We start from the raw sequence: 19588 nt of genomic DNA, 5'->3' as shown, positions 1-19588 counted from the left end.
ACCCTTAAGAGACAACTGTTAAACACCATTCAGGATTCCTCAAGCCAGCTACCACAGAGCCAGCCATTTACATTAGTAAGTGCTCAATAAATATTCATTAGTCAGTTCAGTGATTAACTGTAGCAATTCATACACCTCCACAGGGACTTAAGTGGGTAAAGCAGGAAAAGCATCTTAAGGCTGTTATCTTCGAGAAATTAGTATATTATCAGTGTGCTTCCATTTGTTTCTTGAACATAATTTTCCTGATGTCTTAAGAGAACTCACAGGAAGAATTCCTATACTAATAGAATAACCATTCATTAGTTTTCAAGTTCAATGAGACACTAAATAACTCCAACCAGTTGCTTGGCTTTCAACTCATCATTTTGACCTCATAGTAGACACAACTTTCTCAGAAGAGTCCATACCATCACGGTGGCCATGACAGACGCATTTGCAATTTCATTCTGTTACATGTTTTCCAAAGAAGTTGGTTACAGATTTATTAAGTAAATATTAGATATAAAAATAAATATTTTAGGGGAGTAGGATAAGAAAGTGAATGGGGGGAGGGATAGATCGGGAGTTTGGGATTGACATGTACACACAGCTATATTTAAAATAGATAGCCAGCAAGGACCTACTGTATAGCACAGGGAACTCTGCTTAATATTCTGTAATAACCTAAATGGGAAGAGAATTTGAAAAAGAATATATATATGTATAACTGAATCACTTTGCTGTATACCTGAAACTAACACAACATTGTTAATCAACTATACTCCAATATAAAATACATTTTAAAAAAAGAGTGAATAGAAATTTATGGCTGAGTAAAGGTGAAAGAAAGCCAAATCATCAGTTCTATTTCTGATTATATTTTAATCCAAAAGACCATATTTTAAATCAGGTTCCATGTCTTGATTAGTGGCATTTCTCCTTGAAAATATTGATTGCATTTGGCTCCCAAGTCTGAACTGCTAACATACTTGCATAAAGCAAAGAAGTTTAGTTTGTATTAATGATATGTGATCAAGGCACAGGAACTCTTAGTAAAGAATTATGCACTTACTATGTTTGTTTGAAATATAAACAAAGGATAATTTATTACTTGGTGAGGTGGGTCATTTTCTTTGAGACAGAGCATTTAGTTAGAAGGCAAGCTAAAGAGAAAAAAGTATCAACTTGATTTATTAGAAAAACATTGAAAATAAACATTTTAACAGATATTTATTTTAAAGCAGAAAGCTTTTCCTTTAAACATACATGATATCTCTGGAATTGTTACTCAATTATTTAATGCAAAGGCCATTTTCTTAAAGGCATTATATTTCTGCTACTAAATTCAGTGCAGTAACATATTTCCTCTTGCAAAATACATTTGATCTTCTTTTGATGGGATAAACTGTTTCTGAATATGCTCAGTACATCATACATTATTTATTCATCTCAATGTTCAGCATAATTTTTCTTGACAGCCTTTCTCTCACTTGAAATGTTATGTAACAAAACCACCAAAACCAATTGGCATTTGAGTTTATCCCTCTGTTCCATATGCTGCTGAATGAAGAAGGAAATAAACACACATCATCACTCTGCTGGGCACATTTCAGACACAGCCTATCTTTTCTCCTGTACGTCAATGCCTCTTCTCCACAGAAATAATTTCACAGCAGTTTTAGATTCGTGCTACATTATATATGACCACTGAGGTTACAGTCTATATAGCAGAGACCAAAAGATATCCAAGTTCACATTTACTTGGATTGCTGCTTGAATTTAATGTGCTTCAAGGCCAAATAGATCTGTGTAGATTCAGAAAGGAATGACTGTTTTCAACTTAAATCTAGGCATTGGACAATTTATGGTAGATCTTCAGCTCAAGTAATTTATAAGCAAGTCAAATAATATCAACCTGCATTATACGTTAGGGCACATCAATCCCAAAGCTATAAGTAAATCCCTGTAATTTTTACACCTAATGTATGCCAGTTAATAAATTCAAAAACTAAGTGAATGTCTTAGTTTGCGTGCCCCCAGAGGCAAACCCTCAGATGAGGATTTCAGTACACGCAGTGATTCTGAGAAGTGATCCCAGGAAACTAGTAGAGGGTAGTGAAAGGGGGCAGGAAAGGGAAGGCAGCAGTAAAAAGTGTGTTTGTTATCAAGCAAGTTACAACCATGGGCAACTGGTGCTCAACCCTACTGGGAGACTATGTAGAAGATGCACCTTAGAGTTATTCCATCTAAAGGGTAAGGGAGCTAGAGTATATGCTTATGCCAACTACTGGGCTGCACTTCCAGGCATCTGTGCTCTCTACTAGAGAAAGCAGGCAGTTGGAAATAGGACAGTCTACATTGTAATGGTTAGTCCAAAGGGCTGTAGGCTCGACGATGACTATCACTGCTATAGTTACTTCTGAATTGAACGAGAAGCCTCCCCGCCACCCAAGATTGTAATGCTACAGCCTCAATAATCCAGACTTCAATGTCATTGAATCCAGTACTTTCCATCTGATATATGTACTTTGACAATAGTCAAATGTGTTTAGGTTTACAAAATACTTTCCAAATCTGACGCTACTTTTTTGGCAAGACTTAATCACTAAATACACAAATGGTTCCCAAGAATACACGTATATAAGACTGTCCTGCAAAGCTACCTTAAGTTCTAAATCAGTAGTTCTCAAACTTTGGGATGTATCAGAATCAGCCAGAGGGTTTACTAATACACAGATCACTGGGCCTGATAACTTGCATTTCTAATAAGATCCAGGTGATGTTGATGCTCTATGTAACTTCACCCACTTCACTTGCCCCAGGCCTAATTATTTTTGTTTTACCATTATTACCAAAAGGATACTATACATTTTAGAGAAAGGAAATTTTAGGAAGCCTTGACATACACTTTCCAAATAACTGGAAGTGTTAAGCAGAGGAAGTTTTTTCCACCTCAAAGAAGTCAAGGTTGGAATCTTCTATCCACAGTTGAAAATTCTATAATATTTATTTGACTGACATGTATAGAAAGATGGTCATTCATAGGTAAGGATTAGATTGATAGGTTTTCTGAGTGGGATTTCATTTAACACTATGAAAAATTATGCATTTAATAATGTTTTTATTATTGTTTGGTCACTGATCTCTGGGGTATTTCCAACTTTTACAGTGTTTTATTTTACTTAGCCTACAATTAGACAAAATAGTCATGTTTTAAAAAGATAATTTGGAGTTCTTATATTGTTACTTTTTCAGTTATTTTGGAATGTAATTGGATGTGCCACAGAGAGTAAGAGGGAAATGATATGAGTGAGCCTTTGATAAATTTAAGTGGCAGTCACATGAACAAGTGTGCAAGAGGACAGGAATTTAATGATGTCCAGTACTTCTGGTCTTAGGTAATTCCTACTCTGGGATACCAAGGAGAGATGATCGCTTCCTCCTCTGTGCTACTGCTGTATATTGCTTATCACTTTATCATGGTATTTATCTCAGCATATCACATTATTATTTTATGATTCACATCTCCCACTGGTCTTGAAACCAGGGCTGTGTCTCGTTCATGTCTCTATGTTTAGCATTAGTCACAGTGCCAGGTACACAGAAGGGCACTCAGTAAATTTTGGATAAATGAATGAATAAACCAAAGAATTCATGAGGGAGTAAAGGCAAAAAAGTGAGTAAATGTAGAGAACGAACCATGAATCGATGGCATTTGCCATCCAGCCCAGTACTGCAAGTATTGGGACATGTTCCCTAATTTGGGATTAGGATGGCTTTCTGGCCAACGAAGTCACCTGAGAACTAGAACAGGTTTGGTAGAGCCTACTAGACTTTTCTGTCACCAGTAGCTTTTCCTAAAGTCATTTATCCCTGTGTAACTAAGGTTGTCTATGACCCATTAGAAGGGCTTTCAATCCCTTAGATTGGGTGATTTGAAGAAGTCACCCAGGTTTTTAGAAGCAGCCTTGGGGTTATCCACACCAGGAGATGGTCAGATGATGGCAAGTTGGAAGCAGAAATTAAGATTTAGCTGACTAGTTCAGCTTTGTTCTCGAAGCAGAAGGAAAAGGAATAATGTCTTAAAATTGATTTGCAATATTACTTAATTGAAGTCTCCCATTTCTGTCCTTATAAGAATAGCTTCATGATAGCCATAGACTATATATTGTGTTGGCCAAAAAGCTCTTTTGGGTTTTTCTGTAAGATGTATGGAAAACGTGAATGAGCTTTTGGGCCAACCCAATACATTTTAATCCAGTGATAACAATGGAAGAAAATGGAGATTTTTTTCACCCAATACTTTTCTTGTAGAAGAGAAATAAAGATTGATGGAAAATTATAATGCCCCTGGGATTCATAACACTAGCTCTTTCTTATAGCTATAAAATAGCTATAAAGTACTCAAGATTTATTGTTAGGATTATTCTCTAATTTTACTTTAAACCCAGAATAAATAAGCCAAATATGCCCCCAAGCAACCTTAAGAGACCATCTTTATGGCATAAAATTGCCTAATAAAGGTGAATCATAAATTGGAGAAACACTTGTCATAACTACACATATTCCCTTAACCTTAACATAAATCATGCAACACAAATTATATATGTGAGAATGTATTGGTTAGCATAACACTGGCTGCTGTAACAAACAGCACCAAAATACAATATAATTCTATTTCTTTTTTCATATAACAGCCCATTGTGGGTGTTTCTGGTTGGTAGACAACATGCTTCCACATGGTAATTTAGAGAACCATATTCTTTTCATAATGTGGCTCCATCATCCTCTAGGACTTAGCTGGAAAAGGGAAAGAGACAGTAAAGATGCCCCCATATGCCTTTTAACAAGCTGGCCCTGACATTTCATTGGCAAGAACTGGTCAAGTGCCCCCCTAGGTGCAAAGATAGTGAGGGGGCTTGTAAACATTGTTCTTGTCTAGGCAGCTGCCATCCAGGCATAGCAGACACTATGAAAGGGTGAATGTAAATTCGGGGGATAACTTGTCATATTTTACCATGTAGACCAAGATAATGGAATTCAAGTCTGCTATACCTAGAATTACTCTGAATTCACTGCCACTCATGTAAGACCCAAAAGATAAGTCAGCAGAGTAACCACTCTATGTTCCAAATCACCTCTCAAGACCTCATGAAAAAAAGAGATCCATCAGAGAAAGGATTTGGCCTTGAAGACTTAAAAAAGAGCATTTCTATAAAACACCTTGTAATTGGGTTAATGAGATTCCCCATTCCAAACCCTGTGGGTTTAGCAGTCACATCACCAAATTTTGGTAAAGGAGGAAATAGGAAAATAGACATCTCAAATTATTTAGCAAGTCCCTTCCAGCGGAGCTGCCTAGAATAGGGTCAAAAGCTTATTCCAGGTATAAGTGTCTTTTTCTTCCCAGCAAGGAGCGCCTTGCCACAAATTCAGAACACCAGCGCAATGTGGTTATGTCTCCATTCATGCAGCAAAGAGGATGGCAGCCAATCCCTGAGCTGGGAGGACTCAGCAGACTTCGGGGTAGCTGCCTATCACGTCCAAAGACATACCTATAGAATATATTACCCAGATACTCTGGAAGTTGCAAATTGACCTGCAAGTAGCTTTTTTTGTTTTTTAATTTCTAATTTAGGTGCTAAAACTGACAAACCAGAAGATTTAACATGAAAATCCATATTGCTAGCTTCCTTTGAAAAATCAAATGCAGCAACCTTGGGCAGGTATGTGGCAGCAATCTAGTTGGCAATTTTGGGCGGCTCCTCTTTGTAACCAAGGACCCAAGGACCACCCTCTGCAATCCCACAGTTCTCGCCTGGCCCCAGTCTCTCATTTACCTTTCTACCTGGCCCCATTTCAGTTTTCTGGCTCTGAGAAAATTCATTATAGTTGCCAACTTGACCTGAGATGGAGAATTCAGGAGTGAAAACCAGACTGCTCCAAACCCCTCCAAGGCCAAGAGATCAAATGTCTAATTTCCCCTCAGATTGAGTTGTAAACGGTCAACCTAAAACCACAGTAATTTAAGCAGAAGACGTTAACATCATGTTTAGAAGGAGTGACCATCTAATTAGAAAATACTCGCTCCCTAAACATCAAAATCAATTGTCCTGATAAAACCCGAGGATGGCTAACCACTCTTGAAATACACATTTACAAAAAGAAAAAGAAAAACCCAAACTAATTTTAGGTGATTGGGAGAAGAGCATTCTCTAGGGATGTGGCTGAGTTCATTCTAGGACACAACACAGCCTGTCTCTTGCTTTTTAAATGCACAGGCTTTAAATCAAGAGAGAGAGCAGTTCTGGCTGGGGCTCAAGTGTGGGTAATTAAGAATTAAAAGGAGTTAAGACAGGTGCGTGCAGGTGAGGACACTGATCTGAAGGGAGGCCCAATCAGGGCAGGACCTCCTTGAGAATAAGTCTTGGGAGGCCACTCTGGCAGGTCTGAAGGACTCCCAGCCCAAGACTTTCCTAAGAGGATGTTTCCCTGGGACTCCCACTTCTCTGAGATGATTGCAGCACCACCTGCACTATAAACATTTGTTTCTAATGTGACTCAGCATAGGAACTGAAATCATAATGTAAGTTCAGTTCTTCCCTGCTGGTGGTATTCCACTTGATGGCAAAAAAATACACACTTCATCTAAAAATAATTAGCCCTTGCATGGCTTTTATTTCCACTGACTTGAGGCTTTTTATTGATTCTTTTAGGGTTTCTGTGGTTGAGAGAATGGGATTCTTCTGGTAATGCCTTCTTAGCCTCCGTCCAGTGGACATAAATCACGCTTTGCTGTCATGCCCTTGCTTCTGATGGAGCAGCTAAATCAGGAGCCACAAACTGAAGACTAAACTGAGCTTTTTATTTGACTCTTGGTACTTGTTAACATTTTTGAATTTGAGTGTTTTAAACATGAAATACAATTCCAGTTAGCCACAGGTGTTGGTACTCCTCTATTGCCTTATACCAAACCTAATTCACAGATTTATGTTGTTTCTTGGTCCCCATGGATATTTGAATTTAGAGATTTTGAAATTAAGATTCCTGTATTAAATTGATTCATGCATGAAAAGTCTTAAGAACAGTGCATGCCATACAGTAAACACACAGTAAATTGCAATTACTACTTTCATTGTATTACCATCATTATTTTTGTGGTTCTATATTTCATTGCAATTTACTACCAATATTTACTAGATTGGTTCTATCCCAAGAGATCTTTCTTTTTCCTTTAAACTGGATTTTTTAAATTCCAATTTTCCATTTGCTTATCCTTTCTTGGAGTATCCAACTCTTTACAGAAATAGTCTGATTAAATTAGACTGCACTTAATGGCAAACAGGAAAACAGCCAGCTGACCAAATAAACAGGTCCTAAACTGAAGAATTACATAGGGGGAGTGAACAGCCAGTGTCTTCCAAGCATGACAGACACAAACAGAAAAGTCCAGTGAAGGGTTAGAAATAGACCAGGTTAACTGCAGCTGGCTTAGAGCCCCTTTTGTTTTCCAAGAGCCTGAATAGGCGTACCTTGTTTTACTGCACTTCACTTTATTGCACTTTGCAGATATCGCTTTTTTTTTTTTTTTAACAAATTGAGAGTTTGTGGCAGCCCCATGTCAAGCAAGCCTATCAGTACCATTTTTCCAACAGCATTTGCTCACTTCTTGTTTCTATGTCACATTTTGGTACTTCTCATAATATTTCAAAGCCTCCACCAGCAAAGAGATTTACAACTCACTGAAGGCTGAGATGATTGCTAGTATTTTTAGCAATAAAATATTTTTAATTAAGTTAAATACATTGTTTTTTTAGACATAATGTTATTGCACATTTAGTAGACTATAGTATTGTATAAACGTAACTTTTATATGCACTGGGAAACAAAAAATTCATGTAACTTTCATTATTGCAATATTCGCTTTATTGCAGTGGTCTGGAACTGAAACTACAGTATCTCCGAAGTATGCCTGTAGTCTATTATTAAGAGGGCATGTCAGTAAGACCCTATGCCATGGAACCCCTCCTCAGCATCACTTTTCATTAACAGACACTTCCCAGTTATTTGTGACAGCAACTTTAATACCCTAGACACATAAGGAAAATACACTGAAGTTATTTGTTATTCTTCTATCAACACACAGAATATCAGGTTATTAAGATCTTCACAAATCCTGTTTTTACAGAGGAAAGGGATTGGCCTGGAATGGTTGGGTTGGAGCCTGGATTAGGAGGCAAGAGTTTGGTGTTCAGATCTTGCTTCTGCACTAAACCACCTGGGTGGTAGGCTTCAGTTTCCTTGTTTAAAAAATAATGGTTAATAATGTGCAGAATGTGTATTCACTTAAGTCTCTTAGCTTCCTTAGCCCAGAGCACAGGTCTTCAAAGATTTCAACCATCTTTTGGTAGTTTAAGTACAATAGCAACTTTCAGTTTGACAAGGTGTCTCTGGACCATGATTAATCATTTTGGTAGAATCAAAATTGTTTTTCTCTTTCACATTCATTTTTATTCCCAGCTATGATAGTCCTCTGCTGAGTCTTCCTACAGAAAGCACCAAACTAAAAATAGAAAATTCCTAGTGTTACTAAACGCAACTTGGACCCACTCGTTCGCTGCACAGCAAAACCAATCTACTGACACTGGGTTGTAGTAAAGGAAAGTACAGCATTTATTTGCAGGGCGCCAAGCAAGGAGAATGAGCAGCTCATGCTCAAAAGACCCGAAGTTCCCAATGGCTTTCAGGGAAGGGTTTTTAAAGGCAACATTTGAGGTGAGGGCTGCAGGGTGCATGACTTTCTTCTGATTGGTTGGTGCTGAGGTAACAGGGTGGTGTCTCAGAATCTTAATCATCAGCCTTCTGGTTCCAACCAGTTTGGGGCCTATGTGCTTGTGGTCAGCATGTAGTCACCATCCTCTACCTGGGTGGGGGGATCTTACTTTCTGTAGAAAAACTCAGAGATATGTGTCAGACTGTTATGTATATCTCTTGAGGAGAAACTAGGGCTCTGTTTTATCACTGACTATTGTTTGAGCTGTCATTACTTTTCTTGCTTAACTGCTTTCCCTTTGTTTCTGCGTTCCTTCACTTCCCTAATTAGTAACTGCTTGTGCCTGCTCTTTGAAACTCAGGGAAGGCCTAGGAGACTAAAAGCCCTTTTCTTCAAACAAGAAACAGGGGACATGGAGGAGCTTTTGTACCCAGGAGGGTCCCACAGGGTTCTGCTCAGTTTCAATCTCCCCTTTTCTTTGATACTCCTCAATCCTAAGGGGAACCAGGGTGGGATAAGAAAGGGAATAAAGTTTTGGATAGAAAGGTTAGTCATAAACTTGGCAGGGGAACTCTGTTTTAGGGACACTTGATTTCACTAGGCCTTAATAGCAGGCATCTATAAGGAGAGAGTACTCCAGCTCTAACACAAAACTTTCAAGGTCTAGAATGCACACATTAGCTGGGATGAAGTGGCTTAGCAAGTAGCGTAATTATTGCCTTATGTTTTAGTATACAGTCAGCCCTCCGTATCCATGGGTTCCATATCTATGGATTCAACCAACCTCAGATTGAAAATCTTTGAAAAAAATTTCAGAAAGTTACAGAAAGCAACACTTGAATTTACTACATGCCAGCAGCTATTTACTTAGCATTTACATTGAATTTACAACTATTTACATAGCACTGACATTGTATTAAGTATTATAAGTAATCTAGAGGTGATTTAATGGGAAGATGCTCATATGTTATACGCACCATTTCATATAAGGGACTTGAGCATCCTCAGATTTTGGTGAGGCCCACACCACAGAATTTCATGAACATTTTTGAGACAAATTATGGGAGTCATGGGGGAAATGCTACAATAATACTGCATAAAACACAAAACTTCTCTGACAATAATAAATATTTATTTAGTTCACGACTTTCAGAGTTCAGCTGATCTGGGCTGAGCATAGCTGATCTTAGTTGGGCTCTAGACTCCTAATAGATGGAGCTTTTTAGAAACAGAGCCAGATCTTGCCCTGCATACTTTTCATATTTTCTTGTAATAAACAGGTATTCCATTTATAAGAAGAAAAAAATAAAGAGAAAAGCTCTAAGTTGAAATTCAAGTAAATGCACATTTGTAATTCATTCATTAATAAAGACTTTTTTTTTAAAGAATGAAATATATGGCATTTAATATACATTTAATTTAGTTTATAAATTAATCATATTAATTTATTAAAATAGTTTAGAGTATAATAAAATCTACTACTAATCCATGATAAAAGGAAGAATCTACCAAAGTTATAATTTAGCCACAACTGGGTCAATTTTTAAATTAAAAAAATATAAAATTAGATTATTATTATTATTGTGATATTGTGATTTATAATAAGGAATATACATTTGGTCTTCATCCCAGTTCCTGGCACAGAGCTCCTGAAACCCTTGAATTTCCTAAGTGTTAAGAACAATAAAGGTGTCTTTTGTTATGTTAATGAGGTGACTTGGGGGAAGCACCTAAGGATGGGGCTGGTTGTCAGGGGAACTAAGCTAATGATTGGAGGGTTGAAACTTTAACGTCCATCCTCCTGACCTCCTCCTGGGAGAGGGCAGGGGCTGCAAATTGAGTTCACTGGCCAGTGGCCAACGAGTTACATCAGTCATGACTGCATAGAAAGCCTACACAAAACCCCAAAAGGACAGGGTTCAGAGATCTTCCACATTGGTGAACACATGGAGATTGGGGAGAAGGGTCCACCTGGAGAGGGCATAGAAGCTCTGTGCCCTTTCCCCATACCTTGTCCTGTACATCTGGCTGTTCCTGAGTTGTGTCCTTTTATAATAAACCAATGAGGCGCAGTGGTTGAGAATCTGCCTGCCAATGCAGGGTACATGGGTTCAAGCCCTGGTCTGGGAAGATCCCACATGCCGCGGAGCAACTGGGCCTGTGAGCCACAACTACTGAGCCTGCGCGTCTGGAGCCTATGCTCTGCAACAAGAGAGGCCGCGACAGTAAGAGGCCCGCGCACCGCGATGAAGAGTGGCCCCCGCTTGCCGCAACAAGAGAAAGCCCTCGCACAGAAACAAAGACCCAACACAGGCAAAAAAATTAATTAATTAATTAATTGATTATAAGAAAACAATGATCTAGTAAGAAAATGTTTCTCGGAGTTCTGTGAGCGACTCTACCAATCTAATCTAAATGAGGGGATCGTGGGAGCCTCCAAACTATAGCCAGTCAGGCAGAAGCACAGGTGACAACCTGGACTTGCAATTGGCCTCTAAAGTTGGGGGAGGGGTGTGGGGCAGTCTTGTAGGACTGAGCCCTTAACCTGGGGGATCTGACGCTATCTCCAGGTATATATAGTGTCAGAATCGAATTCAATTGTAGGACACCCAGCTGGTGTCACAGAGAATTGCTTGGCGGTGTAGGGAAAAATACCCCCATATCTGAACTGGGTGCAGAATCATAATTATTAAAATTAGATTATTAAAAATTACCAGAAAATGTTAGTTTAAGTGTTTATTTGGCATTTTCTCACATTTCATATTTTCTTTTTTTTTTTTCATAAGTTAAAAAAGGAAACAGCCTATCAAGCACCATAGGGTCTTGTCCACCAATGACCTAAGAGAAATCAGTGTCTAGGTCAGGTGCAATATATCTATACTGAAGGTCCCCCAGTCTAACCTAAATGAAATCCGCTGTTTCTTAAACATAGGGCCCCATGCTCTTCTCCCTTTCCCTACATTTTTTGGAAACGAAACTTTAACTGCGTGTGTTGCTGAACTAAAATTGAGACAAATTCATGACGAGGTCTGAATGGTGGTAAATGGAAGCTGTCAGACACCAGGGTGAGATTTCACTTATGCCAGAGTGTGTCAGTGTAAAAGCCCCACCTGGGGAGAAACTGGCCATTGCCTTCTTATATCTGATGCTCCGGAGGGTTGTCCCCAGTGCTGAGGGTGGAGCTGTGTGTGAAGGTGCCTTTACCACATCATGGCAATGTGAATCTCAGGCCCTGTGGGTATCCCTCTCATAGAGTGTTTCCTTCTTGGTTTATTGGAATTCACATGCCAGGACAACATATTCATAAATACCCAATATTTGATATTTGGGGGGAATAGGGGACTTTGAATACTCAGGCCAAGCCATTTTTATCAGGCACTTTTTGATGTGGAAAAAAAAAAAGCTCATTCAAACAGATCCACAATCCATTATTCGAGACTCTTGGGGCCTCTTGTTTTTCAGAATTCATAATTTTTCTCATTTTAGAAAAGGAATATGATGCATATACCATAAGCATTATATCCCAAGGGGGGCCGGGTCACCCTCATAATCAAACAAATTAATATGTCTACAGTACCGTGTATGGACATTCACAAGAAGTGGGATTAAATAAGGATTATAAATAGCATTTTATCAAAGTCAATGATTTTGTTACAAATTTATAAAAAACTTCTCAATTTCAGAATTTTGGGGATTTTAGAATTGCAGATAAGGGATTACTGATCTCTATTAAGTTTGGCAAAGTTAATACATAATATTTAATACATAATAATAAGTGATTACTGATCTGTACTAATTTTGGCAAAACTTCTCTGGCATAGAAGCGAGAACAAAAAGGAATTGAACTAAAGGGGATGTTCTCAAGCTGCTGGCACTGAAGAAAGGGGGGTCAGGACACCGCAGGGCAGATGACCTGAGGACTATCTTCATCCCAGGTGGTCAGGGGTCAGACTGCACTGAAGCTGCAGATAGAGGACATACAGCCAGGATTGAGACCAAAAGTAGAATTGGGAGCTCAGAGTAGAACCAGGACAAGAAGATCGTCAGTGTGTCCAAAGTAGACCAGCCACAGCCACATCAGCATCACCCGGGAGCTGCTGAGAAATGCAAGATCTTGGGCGTTTAGGAAAAGCATTTAGTCTCTCACGCCATATCTAAGATTAAGCTCTCTGCTTATCATTCAATAAGCAGAGAGAATTTTATTCAAAATCCTGGGTTTCATCTGGGCTCTGAGCAGCAGAGCGTCCTAGCAGGCAGCACCCACCGCCCCTCACCCCACTTCTACCAGATGCCCAGCTTTTACTTGTTTTATGGCTGAGGCCAGCATAAGCCTGCATTTGAAGAAAGGGTTCTGTGACTTTTAAAAGTCTGAAAATTCTCCAGAGCATTAAACAGATAAATTTGAAGGCAGTTTTAAAAGGTAGGTAAAACGGTTTATGAAGCAAATAAAAATTAGAAAGAAAAAAAAGGAATCAGAATAAACAGGTGATAAAAGAAGTGAAGATAGAAGTTCAGGTTGGCTATATGAGTATGCTCAGTTTGTAAAATGCATTTAGCTCCTGGTTAGAAACAGCCTCTGGATGAGGCTGCACTTCATAAAGCCCACGCCTTGACCGTCTGTCCACTCCAATTGACTTTGTGGCTCTCCCAGCCTGATTCATGGCTGACCTTGATACCCTCAGCTATTGGTGACTTTTAGCTGTGAACAAATGACATGTCCAACGAACCTCAGTTTCACATCATGATATTAAAATTAATTGGTCCCTCCCCTCTTTGTACATCTCTTTCAAGGAGTTTCTACATGGGTGGTTATAGAAACCTAAATGACATAAAATCATCCTCTTTCTTGCTGTCTCCCAGCTGCAGGTGGAGCTAGAGCAGGAGTACCAAGACAAGTTCAAAAGGCTGCCCCTGGAGATTTTGGAATTCGTGCAGGAAGCCATGAAAGGGAAGATCAGTGAAGACAGCAATCACAGCTCTGCCCCTCCCCTGCTGACCTCAGACCCTGGAAAACTGAACCACAAGCCTCCTTCCAGTGAGAAGCTGGAAGGAGAAAACCCAGGAAAAGAATTTGATACTCCCCTGTGATTGTTTCTTCCTGGCCTTCAGAACACGCATGGCCACTCCAGCTCCATCGGACTCTCTCTTACAAAGATCACTGCCCAGGAGCATCTTCCTGAGAAACATCCCTTAGATTAAAATCCACACTGGAGGGAGAGTTCCAGAAGGATCCATTCAGCTTCCCCATACCCAGGCTCCATGTGTTATGTGGAAACTACTGCAGGTCTGCTAGTGAAGAGTGCATGTATGTGGTGGGATTTTGGTTTTCTTTCCAGTAGTAAATTCAAAGCAGGCAACTTCCAGGCTCCATGGAACATTTAATGAAGGACAGCGTCTTCTTTGAAGAAAAGCAAGCTCATGTTTTTAGTTGAAGCTCTGGTGTAAAGTATGTCAAAGTAATAGAAATAGTTGAGAAATGCATAGCACTATTTAACACTATTGAACAGCCAACTTTGAGCACTTTTTTTCCTAACTGCCCCTCAACTACCATATCTTCGAGTTAACATGCATATTAAATTGTTTCATCCTCTGCTTTGCAAGCACTGGCGGCTTGCAATTTGCTAATTTATTTGTCATAGAGTCATCAGTGTATTTGTTGCTGACATGGCTTTATTGGATACCATAGTTGCTCAAATAAGCTGGTTTTCTGCCTTGATTGTGTCCTTGTCCAGTAAAGCCATCCCCAGACTTGGCAACATGACCTGTACATTTGGCTGTGTGAGCAAGTTGGCCACACACTTCCAGGCAGTGTGCTATCTGAGTCGACTATTTGCACTCAAAGTCTGGGTATTCATTGGTTATTGGCCTAAAATCATTAAACAACTACAAAGATCTTTTTAATTGAATAAAAATAGTTGAGCCAATGTATGATGAGCAGAGATTCAATCAGAGTGAATAGGTTCCAGCAGTTATTTTGCTGTCTGACTTTCTTTATGGTTCATTTATTTTTAATATAGAGATAAAGATTAAATATTTATCTAGAGACTACACAGACCCACATATAAATGGTATATGTTATCTACATATATATATGTATGCACTCAGCCATATAAGTACATACATATACACCACATACACATACACACACACACATTCATATGTGTGTAAATATGAGTTTCTTAATTGGCAATAATCCAGATCTCTTCCACAAGACGTAAAACCAATTCAATGACAGAGAAGAAAATGGTCAAATATCTACATTATGTGGATATTAAATTACATTAAAATTCTAAGAAACAATTGATGGAGGCCTTGATGCAAGTTGAGGTAGATTGAGAACTTAGAAGATGACTTTGATGTATATTTTGTAAGATCAAAAACTGGATTTTAAGTATTTTAAGCTTGTTTTAATGGTCAGAATATACAAAAATGTATAGGACAGCAATATGGAAATGTATTAGTATCTTCCATAATTTTTAAATCTGACAGATTTCAATTTATTTCTCACATTAAAAAAAATCTTTCATTATATATTTACTATGTACATTTAATTCACTTAACTGTCTTTTTGTTAAGTTCCTATGTTAAGTGGCATAGGAGAAACAAATTATATTATGGTGAAACTGATTTAAAACATTATTGAAAGGTCTTAAGAGAGAATAATTATATAGAGGAAAATATAACTTAGAGAGTAACACAAAGAACATTGAAGTTAAAGCCCTGAAGCAAGATGTGCAGTTTTATTTTACTTTAAACCTGTCTGATTGTAGCTTAGTAAAACATTTTAAAACACAAAAACTAGTTGTGTCCTGAAAATTGTGTTGTAAGAATTTAATATTTTTATGGAAATTATTCTATTTAACTTTAAGCAATAACTAGGGATCACAATTAAGTTTTAATCAAAATGAGGGCTTAGTTCAAACATTAGGAAGTAGTGTTTGATTAAAAAACACATCTAGGGAGACACAAGGGGAAAAAAAAATCCCATCCCCTTTGGAGATGACTATATTTTGATCTAAAGGATTTAGGGTGTTAATTAGACACTTAATAAAACTTAACTTCCACTGAATGAGAACTCTTTTGTAAATCATTCTACTTTTGCACCTTGAAAGAAAGGCATTAATCATAAGGAAGCAAGAATGGTCAAAATAGAATGCTGCATTTTTATAAACAAAATTACAGACTGGCTAAAATTGCAGAAGAATGAACTAATAATAGCATTAATAACCAAATGCAATGGTGATTGTTACAGAACATTGTATCACATTTTAGTCCAGAGATAGACTGAAGTTGAATAACCTTGACTTACACAAAACTGTTTTGGTAGTTGGATTTCATTACCTTAGTGACTTTAGTCATTTTGCAATATGTTTGTATTTGGCCATTTCCTGTAATCACATTTTTATATCTGTACAATGACACTTTTTGCAGTTGTGGGAGTAGCGTGTAACACTGTCCATCTTGCATCATTGAAGTTACTACAGTGATACTATCATTTAATAATATTAATATTACTTGAAATAGACTAAGATAAAGAAAAAGGGTCTATATGATGTGCAGTTTTGTGCCTTTCTGTATTTGCCTTGTTCTTATGTTGAATGTGTGAAATTCTGTACTGTGGTTTTTCCTATAATAGAGAGTAGAGCTGTGTATTAAATTAGACTATGCCCCTATGATACCCTTACACTACTGAGAATAGCATGGTTTGGGCCATGTACTGAGAATTTTCAAAGTTCTAATGACATGCCATGTGTTTTTGGTTTTTAACAGTTCATTTTACCATTTCAACATCACCATACATTAATTAATACTCCTATGATAGATAAGCTGTCATTAAATAATTTCGAAAGAAAGGGCCATTGCTTGCATTACTTTGAATTTAATGTTGTGCTTGTGCACTGTATAAATATTGTTTGTGATGGATTGGACATTGTGACTTTTGCCTTTTCAGAAGAAAAAAAGATAGGACAAAGTATTTGAAGCTCTTAAAATGTACATATTTTGGTTCTTCTATCTCAAATTATTTAAAATGCATAATTCACATTTTTGTAATAATTCTATGCAATTTTGTGGCATGATGTTTCTTCCACTTGTAATTTTATGTGCTTTCATCACAAATCCAAAGGAAACAATAAAAATTTCTTAACACAACCCAGCTGTTATTTCGTGGTGTTGGGGCCAAACTTCTTCTGATGGGCAGGAAGGTGGGAGCAGCATTGATACCAATTTTTAGGGAAGTAATGCCCACCCTGATGGGGCACATCAGTGTCTGTGCAGGAAATCAGGAGACTGCAATGCTTGGGTCGGAGAGCACAGTTGTCATCATTCCATCAGTCCACCACCTCCTTCCGGAAATGGCATTAAACTTGCCCATTGTTCGCATATTCAGGATCCTCCCTTCCTCCCCTCCTTCCTTGACCAAAGCTAAGGAAGGAAAAATGTTCAAAAGTTTTGTGACAAATAGTGGATGTGACAAGAACTGACAGAGTATGCGATGCAAGTTTCTTCATACAACAGATAAAAAAAGAGTTGGCCACACTGATTTTTGAAAAAGAAATATACATTTGAGTTATGAGGATGTCTCCAAATGCAATATGTTAGTTAGTTATGGCTATGTTACACATTACTCCAAAGCCTAGTGGATTAAAGCAATAAGAATTATTTCTTAATCTCTCATAGTTTTGTGGGTCAAGAATTCAGACAGGGCAGAGCAGAGATGCCGTGTCTCTACGCCATGATATCTGGGGCTTCGGCTGGAAGATTAGAAGGCTGGGAGCTGGAATTTTCCAAAGACTAATTTACTTTCATGTCTGGTGGTTGATGATACATCACTGAGAGACTAACTGGGGCTCCGGGCTGGACCACAACATGTGTCCTCTCCACATGGCCTGGGCTTTCTCACAATATGTTGGCTGGACTCCAAGTATGAGCTTCCCAAGTGAGAACCAGGCAGAAACTGGATCAAAATTTTTATGACTGAACCTCTATATTGCATACTATCACTTCTGCTGGACCCCATTCATTGGTGTTCTCACAGCCCCTTCCCAGATTCAAGGGGAGGGAACAAATACAGACCCCATCTCGCTTTGGGAGCAGTGTTGCTTACACTGAAGTACATGAATATATAGGCATCTTTGGAAAATGTAATCTGCCACATACAGTATACAGCAAACTGAATTTCCTTACACTCAAACCTGCTCCACATCCTTTGTTTTCTTCATCAGTGAATAAAACCAATACCAATTCAGTTGCCCAAGCCAAAAGGTGGGCATCATCACTGACAGCTGGCTCTCTATCATCCCCATTCCAATAATTCACCAACCTCGGTCAATTCTGACCCTGTGGAATAGCCCCCAGCTTCGTTCACTTTCTACCCTCTCTGCTAATACCCAAGTTCAGCCACCATACCCCCCACCACCTACCAAGGTTCTAAACGATTTCCATGCCTCAAGTCTTAAATCATGTAACCATTTCTACATACTGGAGCAAGACTGAACATACAAGAGCAAAAATGGAATTAAAAGCCTTTAATGGACCCCAGCAATCCTCAGGATAAAGTCTAAATCCCTTAATAATTGTTTGAAATCTTACATGATTTGGTTCATACATAACTCTCCATTCCTGCCTTATGGACCATCTCACTTCCTGGGCTTTTTAAATACTATTCCCTCAACTACTTAAACCCTTTCTGTTCCTCTTTCCCTTGAACCACTCCTGAAAACACACTTATTCACACACTCAGGTTCTCTCTTTTCCTTGTCTCTTATTCATCTTTAGCTTTATAGACTAAATGTCACTTCCTCTGGAAGACTTCTCTGATACACCCAAGCTCCCCATCATCTGTGCTCCCATTGCATCCTACGTCAGTTATTTCTTGCTGCATAACAAACACCACCAATACTTGGTGTTTTTAACAACCATGTTCCATTGATTGTGAGTCTACAGATAAGTGCCAGGCTCTGCTGATCTGGGCTGGGACAGGCTGATCTCATCTGGGCTCATCTGTACATCTGTAGTCAGCTAGGAGTTGGCTGGTGGCTGATCCTGCCTGGGTTCTTTTACATGTCTGGAGCCTTGACTGGAACAACTGTGCTGGTCTGGCTCTTCTCCATGTGCTCTTTCCACTCTTTGGCAGGCTAGCCATGGGTTTTTCACATGTCCAAGGCAGGATCTGGAGAACAAGCAAAGGCATTCAAGCCCTCTTGAAGTCTAAACTCAGAACTAATACACCATTACTTCCACCACATTCTATTGGTGAATGTAAGAGACAAGACCAGCCCTGATCAAGATTAAAAGAATACTATGGTGTTATAGGGAAAATGATGTGGACACAGGGTGGTTCCTAATACAATTAATCCATTAACACCATGTACTTTCTTTCACTTATAGAGTATATACCAACTGCAACGTACTGGCCTTCTTACTTAAATACATCCTCCATTGACACCTTTGATGTCAAGGGTCATGTCTCATTCACTACTGAAACCCCAAACCCACCATAGTGAAATCTCTCAATAAATACTGCATTTACAGTGAGTAAATCTGTTTACCCATCCAGCTATTAGTACTAAGATGGAAAAAAATAATGATTGATATGTGAATAATAAACGTCATTAACTCAAAACTACAGTGTTGTTTAGGCACCTCATGAGTCAGCAGCACCCTGATAGTAGGGCTAGACCACACAGAGCCATGTTCTTTGACTTTTACTTATGGCACCAACCCCAAAGCACAAAACTGCTTATGACAGATGAAATTAGGTCAGTCACCAAATAGTAGATTCTGGATCACAGGTGGAGAAAGCTAGGCTCACCTTGGATTCCAGGCATACCA

At 38.6% G+C, this 19588-nt stretch overlaps 1 protein-coding gene across 1 annotated transcript in view; it reads left to right on the top strand.

The window, feature by feature from the left end:
- The window catches only part of PLCB1 (phospholipase C beta 1), a 682471-nt gene extending 664884 nt beyond the window's left edge, over positions 1 to 17587 (top strand). Inside the window, exon 32 of the mRNA XM_022556517.3 lies at positions 13616 to 17587. Within this exon, the coding sequence (XP_022412225.1) occupies positions 13616 to 13843 (228 nt within the window). The 3' untranslated portion in view covers positions 13844 to 17587. The remainder of the gene's footprint in view (positions 1 to 13615) is intronic.
- The last annotated feature ends 2001 nt before the right edge of the window (positions 17588 to 19588 follow it).

The sequence above is a fragment of the Delphinapterus leucas genome, chromosome 15 (assembly GCF_059928025.1).
Source record: "Delphinapterus leucas isolate spDelLeu-1000000601 "Yukka" chromosome 15, BTC_Dleu_Yukka2, whole genome shotgun sequence".
Classification (NCBI taxonomy): Eukaryota; Metazoa; Chordata; class Mammalia; order Artiodactyla; family Monodontidae; genus Delphinapterus; species Delphinapterus leucas.
This window is presented reverse-complemented; position numbering and strand designations above follow the sequence as displayed.